The sequence below is a fragment of the Papio anubis genome, chromosome 18 (genome assembly GCF_008728515.1).
Source record: "Papio anubis isolate 15944 chromosome 18, Panubis1.0, whole genome shotgun sequence".
Classification (NCBI taxonomy): domain Eukaryota; kingdom Metazoa; phylum Chordata; class Mammalia; order Primates; family Cercopithecidae; genus Papio; species Papio anubis.
The window spans coordinates 2621147-2640025 of NC_044993.1; the positions used below are offsets into that span (position 1 = coordinate 2621147).

The following is an 18879-nucleotide window of genomic DNA, read 5'->3' on the forward strand; positions in this document are numbered from 1 at the left end:
GCCTGGTGGTGCACACCTGTAATCCCAATACTTTGGCAGGTAGGAGTGGGGTGGATCACTTGAGTCCAGGAGTTCTAGACGAGCCTAGGCAACATGGCGAAACCCCATCTCTACAAAAAAAAAAAACAAACAAAAAACCCAGCCTTGATGGTGTTTGCTTGTAGTCCTAGCTCAGGAGGCTGAGGTCAGGGGATCACCTGAGCCCGGGAGGTCAAGGCTACAGTAAGCTGATATTGCACCACTGCACTCCAGCCCGGGTGACAAAGCAAGACCCTGTAACAACAACAACAACAACAACAACAACAACAACAAAAAAGGCCCGACGCGGTGGCTCACACTTGTAATCCCATCACTTTGGGAGGCCACGGCGGGCAGATCACGAGGTCAGGAGATCGAGACCATCCTGGCTAACACAGTGAAACCCTGTCTCTACTAAAAATACAAAAAATTAGCTGGGCATGGTGGCGGGCGCCTGTAGTCCCAGGTACTTGGGAGGCTGAGGCAGGAGAATCGCTTGAATCCGGGAGTTGGAGGTTGCAGTGAGTCAAGACCACGCCACTGCACTCCAGCCTGGCAACAGAGTGAGACTCCCTCTCAAAAAAAAAAAAAAAAAAAAAAAATTGGTAGCAGTAAATAATACCAGTAAAGTCACACAATATATGCACTGAATAGATGTTCGTGGTTGTCACTGATTCATCCAACAATGATAAATTAATTATGCAACTACTATGTACCAAGCACTATGCTGTGTCTATGGCTATAACTATTAATAGTATAATATTTCCAACTAGGCTAGGTGTGATGGCTCCTGGCTCATACCTGTAATCCCAGCACTTTGGGAGGCCAAGGCGGGTGGATCATCTGAGGTCAGGAGTTCGAGACCAGTGGACCGTGACATACTTGTGAATAAGTAGGTCCACCTTGTGAAAGGAGTTTGCTTTCAGTTTATTTATTATGGTCACTGGAAGGAGGAGCATTCTAACAACTGCGGGATGGAGTGAAAAACAAGGAACCTGAGGCCAGGGTAATCAGTCAGGTACTATTTTTCAATAGTGTTGGCCTGAGATGCTCAAGGTTTGGACATAGGCGCATCTGTATGGATTTTTATTATTTTTATTTTTTGGTTTTGGTGGGGCTTTTTTGTTGTTGTTGTCGAGAAGGAGTCTTGCTCTGTTGCCCAGGCTGAAGTGCAATGGCCCGATCTCGGCTCATTGCAAGCTCCGCCTCCCGGGTTCACGCCATTCTCCCGCTTCAGCCTCCCGAGTAGCTGGGACTACAGGCACCCGCCACCACGCCCGGCTAATTTTTTAGTAGAGACGGTATTTTACCATGTTAGCCAGGATGGTCTCGATCTCCTGCCCTCGTGATCTGCCCACCTCGGCCTCCCAAAGTGCTGGGATTACAGGCGTGAGCCACCACGCCTGGCCTTGGTGGTTTTTTTTTTTTTTGAGACAGGGTCTTGACCTGTTGTCCAGACTGGAGTGCAGTGGTGCGATCACAGCTCACTGGAGCCACCAACTCCTGGCTCAAGCGATCCTCCTGCCTCAGCCTCCCGAGTAGGCACCACCATGCCCGGCTAATTTTTTAAATTATTTGTAGAGATGGGGGTGTCTCACTATGTGCTTAGGCTGGTCTCCAACTCCTGGGCTTAACCAATCTGCCCGCCTCGGCCTCCCAAAGTGCTAGAATTACAGGCGTGAGCCACTGCTCCTGGTCTGTGTGGCTTTTTTTTTTTTTTTTTTTTAAGAGACAGGGTTTTCACCATGTTGGTCAGGCTGGTCTCAAACTCATGACCTCAGGTGATCCACCCGTCTCCGCCTCTCAAAGTGCTGGGATTACAGACGTGAGCGGCCGCGCCCAGCCATTTGTGGCTATTTTTGTTTTTTGTTTTTTTTGGAGGCAGGGTCACGCTGTGTTGCCCAGGCTGGAGTGCAGTGGCGCCATCGCGGGTCATTGCAGCCTCGGCTTCCCGGGATCAAGCGATCCTCTCGCCTCAGCCTCTCTTTTTAAAATTTGGATTGTTTTGTAGACGGGGTCTGCGCTGTGTTGCCCAGGCTGGTCTCGAGCTCCCGGCCTCGATTTATACTCCCGCCTGGGCCTCCAAGAGATGGGGTCCGAGGCGAGCCCACGGCGACATGCGCGGCTGCTCTGGTCAGAGGACGCCTTCGTGGTCACTACCGGCGTACCTGGGAGACCACCCCGCTCCGCGGCCTCGGCACGGCCCAGCTGGAGCGGGCGTGCGCGGCTTCCGGCAGCTGCAGGAACTGGCGCCTTTTGGGCGGCGCCGCGTGGCAGGGCCTCCCTTTCCAGACCGGGCGCGCATCCCCGGATCTCTTGGGCCGCGCTGCCCGCCGCCCCTCCAAGCCCTCCCGGGGCCTTCCGCAGGGAGCTCGGGAAGGTCCCTGCAGAGCCCCTCAGCGCGGGCCTTTTGGTTACCATAAGGCGGACACGATGGAACGCCCGTTGTTTCGATGGACAAAAGGGTTTCTAGACGCCCTTTGGGGTTCTGGCTGCTGTCTCTGTATTTGGAGGTTGTAAAACGCATCTTCCTACTCACGGGCCGGCGGGGCACAGTTTCGGGTGCCGGAAGCAGGCGCGCGGGCACGGGGGGCGACTCTTCTCTCCACAAAGGCCGCGGCGCGGAGGGGCAACAGAGCAGCCTCGTTAGCGCAGTAGGCAGCGCGTCAGTCTCATAATCTGAAGGTCGTGAGTTCGAGCCTCACACGGGGCAGCCCAACGTTTTGCACCCGGCGTCACCACTTTCTTTTCCCGTCCCCGCCACGGGCGGCGCCCTCGTGCCGGAGGGGATGGCAACCGCGCGGGGTCTCAGAGGTCGCCGCCCAGCGGGGAGGGGGTGGCGCGGCCGGGGCGGGGCTCCAGCTAGGGGCGGGGCTGGGCTCTCCAGGGGGCGTGGCGGGCTCTGCGGAGGGGCCGTGGCTCGGCGCTGGCGGGGCGGGGCCGCGCTGGAGCGTGCGCAGAGGCGGCGGCAGTGGCCGTCACTGGGCGGCATGGCGGTGTGCGCTCGCCTCTGCGGCGTGGGCCCGTCTCGCGGATGCCGGCGCCGCCAGCAGCGCCGGGGCCCGGCCGAGACGGCAGCGGCCGACAGCGAGCCGGACACAGACCCCGAGGAAGAGCGCATCGAGGCGAGCGCGGCGGTGCTGGCCGGGGTAGGGGGCGGCTTGTGCGCGGGCCCCTCGCCTCCGCCCCCGCGCTGCTCGCTGCTGGAGCTGCCGCCGGAGCTGCTGGTGGAGATCTTCGCGTCGCTGCCGGGCACCGACCTACCCAGCTTGGCCCAGGTCTGCACGAAGTTCCGGCGCATCCTGCACACCGACACCATCTGGAGGAGGCGTTGCCGCGAGGGTGAGCGCGCGGGGACGGCGGTCCCGGCCAGGTGGAGGCCTCGGACCTGGGAGGGGCGGTGGCGGTGGCCCCGGGTCGGGACCACCAGATGGGCGCGGGGCCCGGCGATGTGGTGTTTCGGGTGTGGGTGGGGAGCAGCCGCGGTGCCGCCACGTTGAGGGGACCATGGAGGTATTTGAGGGTGTTAGGGAGGGTCCGAGGGGTCCCGGGTGAGGCAGATAGGGCTGGAGAGGGGTTGAGGGCGTCAGGAAGGCATTGAAGAGGCCCAGACATGGGGCACCAGGACACCACGGGGCCGAGGCCATGCCGGGAGCTGGGGCTGGGGTCCCCCTTGGTCTGGGCCGGGCCTAAGCTGACGCCTGGGGGCCGCCGCCTCTGCCCCTGCCTTGGAGACTAGCCGAGGGTGCCTCGCTGGCCCCTACCAGAGACGAGGTGAACTTGAAGAAATTGGGAGCAGGCCGGGCGCAGTTTCACGCCTGTAATCTCAGCTCTTTGGAAGACCGAGGCGGGCGGATCACCTGAGGTCAGGATTTCGAGACTATCCTTGCGAAGATGGTAAAACCCCGTCTCTACTTAAAAAAAATACAAAAATTAGCCGTGCTGGTAGCGGGCGCCTGTAATCCCAGCTACTCAGGAGGCTGGGGCAGAAGAATGGCTTGAACCCTTGAGGCGGAGGTTGCATTGAGCCAAGATTCGGGCCATTGCACTCCAGCGTGGGCGACAGAGTGAGACTCCGTCTCAAACAACAGCAACAAAAAAAATTAGGGGAGCAGAGGAAGCCCAGTGTCGGGGGCTCCTGATGGTGGGGGCCTGGAGAGACAGATGGATCACAGCGGTGCGGGCTGGACTTTTGCCTTCAGCAATATTGGATGTAACAGATCACAGGAGGAGATGTGTATTTAATCTGGAGTTCAAGGCTCTTTCTGTTTAAAGGTTGACAGCTCTTTGATGTTCAAGCAGCTCATATTTAGGTAAACAGGACAGATTAGAAAACATCTGAACGATGCAGAACAGCAAAAGGAATAAAACCATCAGAGACCCCAGCAGTCAAAGATAAACTCTTTAACATTTTAAAAAACCTCTCGGAGTCATGTGTACGTTCTTCCCTAAAGGATATAATACCATATATATTAGAGACAGTGTAGTATAAACAATGCTACATAGTAATTCACTGCCTGCATATAGCAGACTCTCCCCTCACTGATAAGCTTTGAAGTCTGCATTTTTTTCCATGCATAAACAGTGCTTTGAAGACTGCTTTGTGTATTTTATAGAAATTTAGGAGATTGATATGTATCCTTGGGAACTTCAGAGATTGTCTTGGTAGGGTGCGCTTCCTTCGTGTTTTTTTTTTTGTTTGTTTTTTGAGACGAAGTCTCACTCTGTCACCCAGGCTGGAGTGCAGTGGCGCGGTCTTGGCTCACTGCAGTCTCTGCCTCCCAGGTTCAAGTGATTATCCCGCTTCAGCCTCGGAGTAGCTGGGACTACAGGCGCGCGCCACCAGGCCTGGCTAATTTTTGTATTTTTAGTAGAGACGGGGGTTTCTCTGTGTTGCCCAGGATGGTCTCGAACTCCTGACTTCATGATTTGTCTTGAACTCCTGACCTCATGATTCGCCCGCCTCAGCCTCCCAAAGTGTTGGGATTACAGGTGTGAGCCCTCCCGCCAGTGGGCAGGGTGCGCTTCCTCAAGTGGGATTGTGGGTTTGCAGGATTGTGGGTTTCATTTTGAGACATTAAAAACACACTTTGCACGTTGATAAAACCTTTGCAACCTGTTGTCGAGCTCTTTGAGTTTGCACCCCAAGGAGGTCTGCATGAGAAGATTCCTTTCTCCAAGTCCTCCTGGGCAGTAGAGATCGTCATTTTATTTTTGTTGTTTAATGGTCAAGGCACCAGATTTGGAGTCAGCCAACTTGGGCCGCAGCCCAGGCTCCGTTTATCTTCTGTGAGATCTGGACAAGCCGCTTCACCTTCCCAAGTCCTGTTGGGAGCATGAGTGGGAAGTGCTGCTCCCGGAGGCACTTGGAGGGTGAATGAGGTGATGCCTGTGAAGCCTTCTCCCCTCAATGGTAGCTGGTAGATGTGGATTCTTGGCTATTTTTATTGTGCTTTTTTGCGAATTCCCTATTTGTGTCTTTTTTGGTCTTCTTTTCTCTTAAGGTGTCTATTTTTGTCTTTTTCCCTTAGAGTGTCTATTTTCGTCTTACAAATTGTGAGAACTGAGTATTAGTAATACTAAGTTTTTGTCATGTACATGGAAAGTAAAGTTCTTTTTACATTTTAAAATTGTGTTCCATTTATAATTGAGGCAGTTCCATTTTCTCTTTCCCTGTGAAGTCTCCCCATTTGCTCTGATTTGCACTTTGTGTAGCTGTAAGACTCACATTCCCTTGTTGTGCTTTGGATGTGTCGTGCTTTGAAGTTTCTCCATCAGGCAGCCAGAGCTGTGTGGTGACCTCTGGGGGGTTTGCCTGGGAAACTGTAAGGTGTATATGGCTCAGCAGAGGGATAACAGACAGTTTTTTGTGTAATCAAAAAGTCAAAGGTATACCATAGAAAAACTGGAATTACAGCTCAGAATAAATTCTTAGAATTGCTAACAGAAATATGAAAAGTCCTGATGGAGATGTAGAAAGCGACTGGGGACAGACAGAACCCTTCAGTCCTTTCTTTCCCACTGCTGTGGTTCTCAGTGCAGCTGTCCTGGGACACCAGACATCGTGACGTAGATTGAAAGCATCTTGTTCACCCAGGTGACCTGCTAACAGGAGAATTTTCATTTTGAGACATTAAAAACACACTTTGGCAGGCCAAGGCCAGCGGATCACTTGAGCCCAGGAGCTCAAGATCAAGCAACATGGTGAAACCCCCATCTCTACAAAAATACAAAAGTTAGCCAGGCATGGTGGTGCGTGCTTGTGGAAGGCTGACGTGGGAGGATCACCTGACCCTGGAGCGGTTGAGGCTGCAGTGAGCTGTAATCATGCTACTGCACTCCAGTCCGGGTGACAGAGTGAGACCCTGTCGCAACAAAAATGGTAAACCAAGCATATTTCCAGCCATCCCCAATAAATAACTTAAATCATTTGTCATATTTACTTTTGGTTCCTTTGTCTTTTTTTTTTTTTTTTTTGAGATGGAGTCTCGCTCTGTCTCCAGGCTGGAGTTCAGTGTTGCATTCTCGGCTCCCTGCAACCTCTGCCTCCTGAGTTCAAGCGATTCTCCTGCCTCAGCCTCCCAAGTAGTTGGGACTACAGGCGCCCACTGATATGCCCGGCTAATTTTTGTATTTTTAGTAGAGATGGGGTTTCACGGTGTTGGCCAGGATAGTCTTGATCTCCTGACCTCGTGATCTGCCTGCCTTGGTTTCCCAAAGTGTTGGGATTACAGGTGTGAGCCCCCGCAGCTGGCCTTTTTTTTTTTTTTTTTTTTTTTTTTTTTTTTTTTTGAGCAGAGTCTAGCTTTGTCACCCAGGCTGGAGTGCAGCGCGGCCCAAGTTGTATTTTTAAGTTCTATTCATGTTAATACATTTAAGTTTAGTTCTGCCTTTTTAAATGGTATGTGGGCCGGGCGCGGTGGCTTACACCTGTAATTCCAGCACTTTGGGAGGCCAAGGCGGGCAGATCACCCGAGGTCAGGAGTTGGAGACCAGCCTGGCCAACATGGTGAAACCCTGTCTCTACCAAAAATTCAAAAATTAGCTGGGCGTGGTGGTGGGCATCTGTAATCCCAGCTACTCTGGAGGCCAAGGCAAGAGAATTGGCGGGTCTGTCCCGCAGGCCCTAGCTGATGGATGAAATGAGTACTCAGACACAGGTATGCAAGATAAGAGCAGCTAGGTGACTTCCTGGCTGTAGTGGCCAGAGAGCAGCCCCGAGAAGCTGGAGCTGCTTGCTTTTATTCAGTGCAGGCACTATGCGGAAAAACCCGGAGCAAACACAGCCTGCAGGTAATTAACATTTATTGCTCCCCTTTCAGGGGACATCATGTGCTGATGATCAAAGGTCAGTTCCTGGTCAACATAAGTAAACAAGCCTGTTTAAGATAAATTCCTCCGCCGGGCACGGTGGCTCAAGCCTGTAATCTCAGCACTTTGGGAGGCCGAGATGAGCGGATCATGAGGCCAGGAGATCGAGACCATCCTGGCTAACACAGTGAAACCCCGTCTCTACTAAAAAATACAAAAAACTAGCCAGGCGAGGTGGCGGGCGCCTGTAGTCCCAGCTACTCGGGAGGCTGAGGCAGGAGAATGGCGCAAACCCGGGAGGCGGAGCTTGCAGTGAGCTGAGATCCGACCACTGCACTCCAGCCCGGGCGACAGCGTGAGACTCCGTCTCAAATAAAAAAAAAGATAAATTCCTCTACACTCCTTTTATCTACTCCATGCCCTCTGCCTCAGGGTTATAGGACAGCTGCCTTCAGCTATTCTCCTGCGGGGCTCTGCAGAACCTTCCCACTTTTCAGTAGGTTTGCATCCTTTCCCTGTGGTTTTTCCCACCACTCTGACTGATCTCCTGCAGAGAATTGCTTGAACCTGGGAGGTGGAGGTTGCAGTGAGCCGAGATCACGCCATTGCACTCCAGCCTGGGGTACGACAGTGAGACTTTATCTCAAAAAAAAAAAAAAAAAAAAAAAAAAATGGTATGTGATGCTTCATAACTCTGAGTGGTCACAGAGTTCTTTTGCTTATTTTTATTTTTTCACTGCTTGCAGTGTGGCAGTGAACACTCTCATATGTTTGGATGCATATGTATTTGAACATTTCTCTGAGGATTATATCCAGGAGTGGTGTTGCTGGGGTAGTCGGGGGTGAGATAAGCACTTTTGCTAGATGCTTCCCAGAGTGATTTCCCTTCTTTGTACACCTGTCACCAGGCCATGGACAGGCAAGTCACAGAAGGAGAAACTTAACTGCCCGGATGCAGTATCGCACAGTAGCTGCCGTGTGTCTTCCCAGCATTTTAAGCCTCTCATTTAATCCAGTGAATTCTCTAATTCTGCTACATTCTCTCTAATTTTAATGATTCCTCTTTAAAAATAGATGCCAGTTGGGTGAATTTTATTAACCATTTATTTTGCATTTTTATTTTGTGCCATTTTATTTTGCATTTGCCTGATAACTGGTGAAGGTGCACATTTAAAAAATATATTTATTGACCATTTGGATTTATTTTATGTGTTTATCTTTCATTTTTGCTCTTTTTTTCCTATTACTGTTTCTTTGATTTGTGGATTTTATTTCTGTAACCTGGATAGATTTTTTTTTTTTTTTTTTTGAGATGGAGTTTCGCTCTTGTTGCCGAGGCTGCAGTGCAATGGTGCGATCTTGGCTCATCACGACCTCTGCCCTCCAGGTTCAAGCAGTTCTTCTGCCTCAGCCTCCCGAATAACTGGGATTACAGGTGTGCGCCACCATGCTTGGCTAATTTTTTGTACTTTTAGTAGAGACGGGGGTTTCTCCATGTTAATCAGGCTGGTCTCGAACTCCCAACTGCAGGTAATCTGCCTGCCTCAGGCTCCCAAAGTGCTGGGATTACAGGCGTGAGCCACTGTGCCCAGCCTAAATGTCTTCTTTTTTTTTTTTTTTTTTAAACATATGCATGTTTTTTCTTTTTTCTTTCTTTTTTTTTTTTTTTTTTTTTTTTTTTTTTTGAGACTGGGTCTCCTTCTGTCAGCCAGGCTAGAGTGTAGTGGTGCAGTCACAGCTCACTACAGCCTCAACCTCCCGGGCTCAAGTGATCTTCCCACCTCAACCTCCCAAGAAGCTGGGAGTACAGGCGTGCACCACCACACCCAGCTAATTTTTTTGTATTATTTTGTAGAGTTGGGGTCTCACTGTGTTGCCCCCGCTGGTCTTAAACTCCTGGACTCCAGTGATCCGCCTGCCTTGGCCTCTTAAAGTACTGGGATTATAGGTGTGAGCCGCTGTGTCTGGCCTGTTTAATATATTGCAAAACATTTCCTCACTGTTTATAGTCATTTGCTTTTCAACTTCGTTTATAGTGACTTTGGCAAAATTTCCAACTTTTTTTTTGGGACAGGGTCTCCCTCGTGATGTCACCCAGGTTGGAGTGTAGTGGCACGATCATGTCTCACTACAGCCCTTGACTTCTCAGGCGTAAGTGATCCGCGCCTCCTGAGTAGCTGAGACTATAGGCACGTGCCAACACACCTGGCTAATTTTTGTATTTTTTTGTAGAGACAGATTTTTACCATGTTTCCCAGGCTGGTCTGGAACTTCTGGGCTCAAGTGATCCACCTGCCTTGGCCTCCCAAAGTGCTGGGATTACTGGCATGAGCAACCGTGCCCAGCCTAAAATTTCCAACTTTAATCAAAATTATAGATTTCAAACTTTATGCTTAAGTGATCAGTTTACACCCCAAAGTTACGAACATGGTAGACAGCTAGATTTTCAGTTTCACGAGTTCACCGTGGCAGCTTTAATTCTACCTCACGTAGGTCAGGCATCAGACCGTGGGCAAGCCTGTGTGGTATTACAGGTGTCTGTCTTTGTTAGTCTAATTGTGTTTGGAAATACAGATAGGAATAGTCACATATGAGACAGATCTGGTCTTAGTTCTCTGAGCCCCGAAACTTCATCTTTCCTAACATTTGGTTATGGTGGATGCTGATAAGGTCAAGGGCAGGCCAATTCAAGTGAGAAATGGGGCTGGCCCCAGCCTTGTGAGCAGGAGCAGAGCTTGGGCTGCCTGGTAGGTGCATGGTCCTTGCCCACCTGGCATCCTGGCAGGGGTATAGGGTGGCTCCAGTTTTTAGTGTCTTGTGGGGTGGTGAGTGAGGCTGATTTCTGTGTTTACCACCCAGTGTTTACTTGTCTGCTTTCTGTATTTATTTTCTTCTTTTTACAGATGGTGAATACTTTCTATAATTTAATAATGGGGTTGGGTGAGATGTCTTATACCTGTAATCCCAGCACTTTGGGAGGCCAAGACGGGCAGATCATTTGAGGTCAGGAGTTCGAGACCAGCCTGGCCAACATGGTGAAACCCCGTCTCTACTAAAAATACAAAAATTAGCTGGGCGTGGTGGCTCACACCTGTAATCCCAGCTACTTGGGAGACTGAGGCAGGAGAATAGCTTGAACCTTGGAGGCAGAGGTTACAGTGAGCCAAGATCGCACCACTACACTCCAGCCTGGATGACAGAGCAAGACTGTCTCAAAAAAAAAAAAAAAAATTGAGTTTCCTAGAACAGAAAACAAGCAACAAAAATGGGAGTGGGAAAAAGGGAACCTCTGCCTGTCTTTTAATGCTTCAGAGAATTTTGGGCCATGACTGACTTTAGGGTGTGGGTGAGGCTTGCGTGTTTAAGGCTCTTTCTAAAGGGATAGGGTGCTTTGGCAGTAGGGGGCAGGGGGAATACACTGGCAACTGGAAATGAGGTGGTTATTTATTTATTTATTTATTTATTTATTTATTTATTTATTTTTTGAGACGGAGTCTCGCTCTGTCGCCCAGGCTGGAGTGCAGTGGCCGGATCTCAGCTCACTGCAAGCTCCGCCTCCCGGGTTCACGCCATTCTCCTGCCTCAGCCTCCCGAGTAGCTGGGACCACAGACGCCGCCACCTCGCCCGGCTAGTTTTTTTTTTTGTATTTTTTAGTAGAGACGGGGTTTCACCGTGTTAGCCAGGATGGTCTTGATCTCCTGACCTCGTGATCCGCCCGTCTCGGCCTCCCAAAGTGCTGGGATTACAGGCTTGAGCCACCGCGCCCGGCGAGGTGGTTATTTATAATATGTTTGGTCAGTGAGAAGCTGAAGATTTCCAGTGTCCCGTTGGCAATAGTAAGTTGGTTATTTTTATACTACTGTGGCCTCTCTGGCCCCTGCATGTCAGGAAGTGGAGTGACTCAGGCTAACGGTGGTGGCAGGGGCAGCTTGGAGCTGGTGGGTTAAATCTTTTCTAATAGTGTTTCTTTGGGCAGGTGAAGGGAGTTCCCACGGAAAGCCATGTCTGTACTTCTGATGCTGGGACAGGCAGATCACAAATAAGGGCCCCTTCTCCGGACAGGAAACAAAACCAAACCTACTCCAGCCTGCAGGGCCTGGCAGGGTGGGCGCAGGGCCCTTCTTTGATGTGTCGCCCTCTTGGCCTCTGGCAGCTCCTTGCCTGAGGACTATAAGGAAGCCCTCACTTTCTGGGGTGCTAGGGCAGGAGCTGGCTGCCTCTCTTGCTTTGGCCCTGCCTGGGCTTGTTTTGGTTAGTCGTTGACTGTTTCGTTGATGTGTTATGAAATGCCAGCCCATTTTGGCACTGTTCATTTATTTATTTATTTCTTATTTGAGACAGAGTCTCACTCTGTTGCCCAGGCTGGAGGGCAATGGCGTGATCTCGGCTCACTGCAACCCCCACCTCCCGGGTTCAAGCAATTCTCTGCCTCAGCCTCCCAAGTAGCTGGGATCACAAAGGCGCACCACCATGCCCAGCTAATTTTTGTATTTTTTGTAGAGCCAGGGTTTCACTATGTTGACCAGGCTGGTCTTGAACTCCTCACCTCAGGTGATCTGCCTGCCCCGGCCTCTCAAATGTTGGGATTACAGGCTTGAGCCACCACGCCCGGCCGGCACTGTTCATTTATGAGCTACTTCATGAAGTCTGCCTAAAGCTGATATGCTTTGGAAATTCAGAGCATCATTCTGAATCAAAGCATTCAAATAATAACAAAGATTACGTTTAAAAACAGGAATGACTCAGGCGCATACTCTTCCCTGAACTCTGGAGAGCGAGGCCCACGAGCCAGCATGGTCCCTACGGTGCCTGGTTTTGAACTTAGAATTCATAGCTTGACATTTCCTCCGTGAATGGTAAATACTTCAGTGTTACGTGGAATAATATTCGTACAACATTTTTGTCCATTGTAAGCCTAGGGTGGGTCTAAATTTCATCATCGCTAGAAATACCCTTTTCCTATACAGACAGTCGGACTTAGGACTGTTCGGCTGGCACGAGAGCGATACGCATTCGGCAGAAACAGCTGCGCATACCCATGCAGCCATTCTGTTTCCACTTTCAGTGCAGCCCTCGATAAATCACGATAGTCAACGCTTTGTTATACAATGAAGTGATTTTCGATGATTTTGCGCAGCTGGAGGCTAAGTTAAGTGCTCTGGGCTCATTTAAGGTGGGCTAGGCTAAGCTGTGATGTTGCGTAGGTTAGGAGTCATCAAGTAGTCAATGCATTTTCAACTTACCACATTTTCCTCTCTTTTTTTTTTTCTTTTTTTTGAGACAGGGCCCCGCTCTGCTCAGGCTGGAGTGTAGTGGTGCGATCATGGCTCACAGCGACTTTGACCTCCTGGGCTCGAGGAATCCTCCTGCCTCAGCCTGTGTCAAGTTGTTGGGACTATAGGCATGTGCCACCACGCCTGGCTACATTTTTTGTATTTTCTGTAGAGATGGGGTCTCACTGTGTTGCCCAGGCTGGTCTGGAACTCCTAGCCTCAAAGGAACCTCCTGCCTTGGACTCCCAAAGTGCCGGCGTCACAGGTGTGAACCACCATGCCCGGCCTTCGTATTTACAGTGGGTTTATTGGGATGTCATCCTGTCAAAGTTGAAAAGCATCTGTACTGTCTGATCTGTAGGATAAAAATGGGAAATGTAAAGCCAGTATTTAATGTTGTTTTTGAATGCAGAAGAAAGTGCTATTTCTGTTCCCTTTTGATTTGCTGATGCACAACGTGAGAACTATGGCTGTGGTTAAACATGGCTGAAACTGGAGGGGTCATCTCAGGAAGAAGTTAAAGGGGCAAGTTAGTGGTTTAAAACTTGGCTTTGGGGCGTGGTGGCGTACACCTGTAGTCCCAGCTACTCTGGAGGCTGAGGGAGGCTGGAGGATTGCTTGTGCCCAGAAAGTCAAGGCTGCAGTGAGCTTGTTCATACTGCTGCACTATAGCCTGGAAGACAAAGTGAGCCCCCGTCTCAAAAAAAAAGAGGTTGGCTTCAGGAATGTGTGTGTGTGTGTGTGTGTGTGTGTGTGTGTGTATATATATGTATATATATTTTTTAGATGGAGTCTTGCTCTGTCACCCAGGCTGGAGTGAGTGCAGTGGCGTGATCTCGGCTCACTGGAAGCTCTGCCTCCCGGGTTCATGTCATTCTCCTGCCTCAGCCCCCAGAGTAGCTGGGACTACAGGCGCCCGCCACCACGCCCAGCAATTTTTTTGTATTTTTAGTAGAGACAGAGTTTCACCGTGTGAGCCAGGATGGTCTCGATCTCCTGACCTCGTGATCTGCCCGCCTCGGCCTCCCAGAGTGCTGGGATTACAGGTGTGAGCCACCACGCCCGGCCATTAGGGGCTGTTTAAGATGGAGTAAAATAAGAGTCTGAAACCAGCTGGGCTTCATTCCCAGACGGTTAAGGCATTCTAACTTATAGGAGGTTGGCACAAGCTACAGGTTGCTCCTTGCCGACTTGCCCAGGAGAACTGATTGGTTTCTAGAGGTTTCTGGCACTGCACACTCACTGATTCTGTGTGTAATGCAATGCTGTAATGCATCTGAGGGTCTGGGGTTTGTCGTTCTGTCTAGAAAGGGCATGTACACACAGGGCATCTTGGGATCTTGGAGCGGAACAAGTGTCCTCTCAAAAAACAAGTGTGTCTCTACTGTCTTTCCCCTTTCTGGGTCAGCGTCCTTTGACAGTGACACCATCCCTGGCCACCGGGATGATGGAGAGAATTAGCCAGGACTCATCAGGCCTTCCTGGCATGAGTGGAGGAAAAGGACGCGTCTGAAATCTCAGGAAGGTCCTGGGTGATAGGATTGTAGAGTCAGACTCACAGAAGGGTCGCGAACAGCGTCACCGAGTGATTGTTTGTGTCCTTTGGGAAGGCGTGGTATCGGGGATGACCACTGCATCTTAGCGCGAGGGGGCTCCCTTGGCCAGTGGGTGCCTGTCGTGGGTGCCAGAGGAGGGGCGTAAGTCCTGGCTGGAGGCTTCTCAAGGCTCCTGTCCACATGGAGACTGTCATTGCAGGGATGAGACTGTTTGAGCAGGAGGCACGCTGGCTCAGTGGTCACCTTATTGTTTAGCACCCACATACTCTGGTGTTTGATAGGAGATGCCTGGGGGCTCTGCCCAGGCTTTGGGTTTTCCATATTCCGTCCTAAGAGGACGCTGGCCGTGGGAGTGTTTGCAGATCTGCTGCATTATTTAAAAACAGCAAGTTTTCCATGCAGTCAAGCTGATGGCTACAGAGCTGGGAGTGTTGGGGAGTGCCAGGCCGCAGTTGGAGTGCTGTTCTTGGAGCCTGGGAGCACGTCCCCTCTGCCACCGCCAGCTCATTTCCTGTGCCTTAACTTCCTTTTTAGCCTCAGAAGCAGAAGAATTTAAGCCATATTTCCAACGGATTGTAATTATCCCCTAATTTAGCGCAAACACAAACGCAGTCTTTCCAATCAGTGTCGTCTTTTGGTTTTATTTGGAAAACTGAGTATAAAGCGGGTAGGTCACCAGCCAGCAGGTCCCTCAGCACTTGCCACCCCCTCTGCTCCCAGCTTCCCTCTCCTCCAGGAAGGCTGAGGCCCAGCAGTGTCCCAGGGGCCACAGTGTCTGCCTCTGCCTGTCCCACAGGGCCCTCTCCCTCGGGTTCCCCGCCTGCATGCCCAGGGTCACCCCGCTGGCTCCTCAGTCATCCCCACCCACAGGCTCCTATTCCCCTGGGTCTGGCAGTTGGTGGCTGGCGCAGCCCTTCCAGCTGAAATCTGCAGTGCTGACTGCAGTCCCTGGTGTTGAGTGCCCTGGGGCTGGGCGAAGCTCTCTCCATGCCCAGGCACCTGCCAAGTTGCCCCAGACGACTTCTTAGCGTGGTGCCTTTCTCAAGTGGTGCTTTTGGGAGGATGATGCCAAGTGCCTTCTTACTGCAGTCCCCCCTAGTGCCAGTGCTGAGCACAGAATAGTGACTCTCTGTGTCCCTGTCCCTCCTGTCCCAGTGTGCTGAGTGTGGGCTTGGCCATGCTGGCCAGGGTGCACCTCCCGTCCTCTTCATCTTCCCTTCCCAGGGTTTGGGGGTGCTCGTGAAGCAGATGAGTCTTCCCTGGGCCCCTGAGAGGGAGGGGAAAGTGGGACGGGGATAGTAAGGGCTCTTCCAAACCACTCGCGCCAGAGAGACGGACTAGATGCAGGCCCCATTTGGGCCTGTGCTGCAAGGGTGGGGTTTCCAATACAGGCCACCACTCAGCAATGAGCTCTGTTGGACAAGAAGACCATGTGCAGAGGTTGGTGACCCCTGGCAGTTGAGTCACAAGAGGACGCAGCTTCAGTGTAGCTGGACTCAGGTCAGGTCACTGGGCTGTTTTGTTCCTCTTGGCAAAACAGCTTTTAAATAGCTTTTTTTTTTTTGGAAATGTTCTTATTTATTTTTGAGATGGAATCTCATTCTGTCACCTGGGTGGCAAAGTGAGACCCAGTCTCAAAAACAAGAGAAATTTGTGAAAAATAGTCACACTGTGGAAAACAGTATTATAGTTCCTAGAAAATGTAAACTTAGAAATACCTCGTGATCTAGCAATTCTCCTTCTGGGTATATACCCCCCAAAAAAGAAAGGAAGGGACTCAGACATTTTGACACCTCTGTCCAAAGCAGTTTTGTTCACAATAGCCAAAAGGCGGAGGCATCCTGAGTGCCCATCTATGAATAAACGGATGAACACAGTGTGGTCCCCACAGGATGGAACGCGATCCATTCTTAAAAAGGAAGGAAATCCTGGTGATGCGCGGAGCTGAAGGACATTATGCTAAGTGAAATAAACAGTCACCAGAGGACAAGTACGGCATGGTTCCACTCGGAAGAGGTGCCTTGGAATAGTCAGCAGCAGAGAGACAGAAAGCAGAATGGGTGCCGAGGAAGGGGCTGGGGAAATGTGGAGGTGCCGCTCAGTGGGGACAGAGTTTGTTAGGGAAGGTGAAAAGGTTCTACGCGTGGATGGCGGAGGAGGCCGCACAGCGATATGAAGGTACTTAGTGTCCCTGAGCCGTACAGTCAACAGTGGGTAAAATGGTAGCTTTTATGTTTATTTTTACCATGATAACAAAACTAAATTGCCATTTCACATATTCCAATCAGAAAATTTCCTCTCACATGAGCAAGTGAAACAAAAAAGAAAAAAAATAAAGGCTGGGTGCAGTGGTTCACGCCTGTAATCCTAGCACTTTGAGAGGCCAAGGCAGGCAGGTCACTTGAGGTCAGGAGTTTGAGACATGGTGAAACCCCGTCTCTACTGAAAATACAAAAATTGGCCAGGTGTGGTGGCTGGCACCTGAAATCCCAGCTACTCGGGAGGCTGAGGCAGGAGACTCACTTGAACTTGGGAGGTGGAGGTTGCAGTGAACTGAGATGGCGCCACTGCACTCCAGCCTGGGCAACAAGAGTGAAACTGTCTCAAAAAGACAAATAAACAAAAAACAAAGAAAGCATCTAAATTAATTCCTTAGCAATCAGAACAGCTGCTTTGCTGGATTTTGCCAACTGCCAGTCATGTTGGACTGAGGTTATCTGTTCCTCTTTCTGAAACTATTGAGGTAGATAATTACCAAGAACACTTCCTCTTATAAAGGCAAAAAAAAAAAAAAAAAAAGGGAAGATTAGTAAGGAAACTTTTAGCGAGGACACTGCGTTAACAGCCTGCAACACTGAACCTGTTGCCTCGAAGCGGGTAGGCAGCACAGGTCACGCTGGCCGTCTGGAGTTGGGTTGGGTCTGTGCAGCAGGGTGGGAGTTAACACTTGCCAGTGTTTCTGGAAGGAAGGGTGCATGGTTGCTGGAAAGGACACTGGCCTGAAAGCTGTGTTAAGGGCAGTTTCCCTTGATGACTTATGAGAAGGTTTATAGAACCATAAAAGGATGTGTAATTGTTCTTAACCTCTGTGTTTTAAAAGACTTTTTTCATCATGTGGAAAATTCCTTATAGGAGCAGTTGGGTCAGAATGACATTTATTCTCTGGTTCATTTCTCGTGACCTTTTGGTGACAGCAGGAAAAACCCACTAAGGATAGTTGTATTCATTAGCACTGTGCACATCATTTTGCTTTTCTTGTGAATTTTAATGGCATTTTTGTGGATGCTTTATCAAGTTCTCGAGTTCATCTCCTACTGGGTATTAGCAGTACATTTGCTGGTGAGGTATCCAGAGAATGATGGTGGCCCTGGGCTCTGTCGATGTGGCTATCCTAGTGAAAAACCTTGGACTCATTCAGAAGTCCAAGCAGTTAATAAAAGGCTACATGCATTGTTTCTGTCAGGTTAGAGGATGCTTTGGGCTCAGTGAAAATTCATGAAACTAAGTCACCAGCCTTCAGCAATCTGAGCAGAGAGAAACTGCCTCAGGAACAGTGTTGATGGCTTGCAGAGGACTGGCTTATACTTCAGGCAGCATAAACAACAAGCAGAAATGAATGCGTTTTCCAGTGTCTGCCCATCTAGCCATTGGCGCAGGGAATCAGAGCATCTTGCCTGCAGCATTAAGGCGACTACGAAAATGCGTAGTATCAGAGGAAAAGCACCCTCAGTCCAGACTGCTTTGTCAGTGAGGTGTCATGTGCACTGGTGGCATCTGGAACCTGGAAAGGGGCTGTCCTTTAAACCACACAGCAAACTGAAGCTACAGTCTCATTATGCAGTAACTAACGAATTTGAAGTGCATCATTTGTGTAAGAAGAGGACAGAGTATTTATGGAGAGTCAGAGGAAATAGTGACAGCTGACAGGTGGGTCTCAGGAAAAGCCGTTTGATCATCAGGGCACTGGCAGAACCGCCCCCTGCCCCTGGGGAATCTTGATGTGCTCCAGTGGTTTGCAGGGGTGGTGTGGGGCTTGGCTCAGTGAGAGCAGGTAGGCCAGAGGAAGAGCCACCTGATTATCAGGACACCGGCAGAACCCCCCGGGAATCTTGATGTGCTTCAGTGGGTGGGGGGTGGTGCGGAGCTCGGCTCAGTGAGAGCAGGTAGGCCAGTTGTTATTATTTCGGACTTCGGTGAGTGTGACCTGCTGAGCCGGTCTGAGGGTGAGTGATCTGCAGGGATGTTGACAACCCACAGTCCCTCGGATTGACAACCTGTGTTACATGCAAGTATCATTTTATCCCTGCTTTGGATTCACAAACATCATATTTCTTTCTGTTTCTTTTTCTTTTTTTTTTTTTTTTTTTTTTTTTTTTTTTTTTGGGGCGGTCTACCGCTCTGTCGCCAGGCTGGAGTACAGTGGCAGGATCTCAGCTCATTGCAAGCTCCGCCTCCTGGGTTTCGCCATTCTCCTGCCTCAGGAGGCCTCCCAGTAGCTGGGATTACGGGCGCCGCCACCTGGCCCGGCTAGTTTTTGTAATTTTTAGTAGAGATGGGGTTTCTGGGTTGGCCGGATGGTCACCGATCTCCTGACCTTGTGATCCCGGTCACCGGCCTCCCAAAGTGCTGGGATTACAGGCTTGAGCCACCCGCCCGGCCTTTTTTTTTTGCGAGACAGGGTCTCACTGTGATTACCCAGGCTGGAGTGCAGTGGCTTGTC

At 50.4% G+C, this 18879-nt stretch overlaps 1 protein-coding gene and 1 non-coding gene across 4 annotated transcripts in view; both read left to right on the forward strand.

Moving 5' to 3' along the window:
- The first annotated feature begins 2658 nt into the window (after positions 1 to 2658).
- Positions 2659 to 2731, forward strand: TRNAM-CAU. Its single transcript has one exon. It is a non-coding gene; the product is annotated as a tRNA-Met (tRNA).
- Positions 2732 to 2909: 178 nt separating this feature from the next.
- FBXO31 (F-box protein 31) overlaps positions 2910 to 18879 on the forward strand; it is a 55655-nt gene continuing 39685 nt past the window's right edge. The window contains exon 1 of one of the 3 annotated variants that reach the window (XR_641723.3): positions 2910 to 3360. Coding sequence is in view for 2 of the 3 variants with exons in the window: in XM_009197008.3 (XP_009195272.1) it covers positions 3009 to 3360 (352 nt within the window). In the remaining variant the exon portion in view is untranslated. The remainder of the gene's footprint in view (positions 3361 to 18879) is intronic. The other 2 variants (XM_009197008.3, XM_003917283.4) reach the window with 2 other exon arrangements.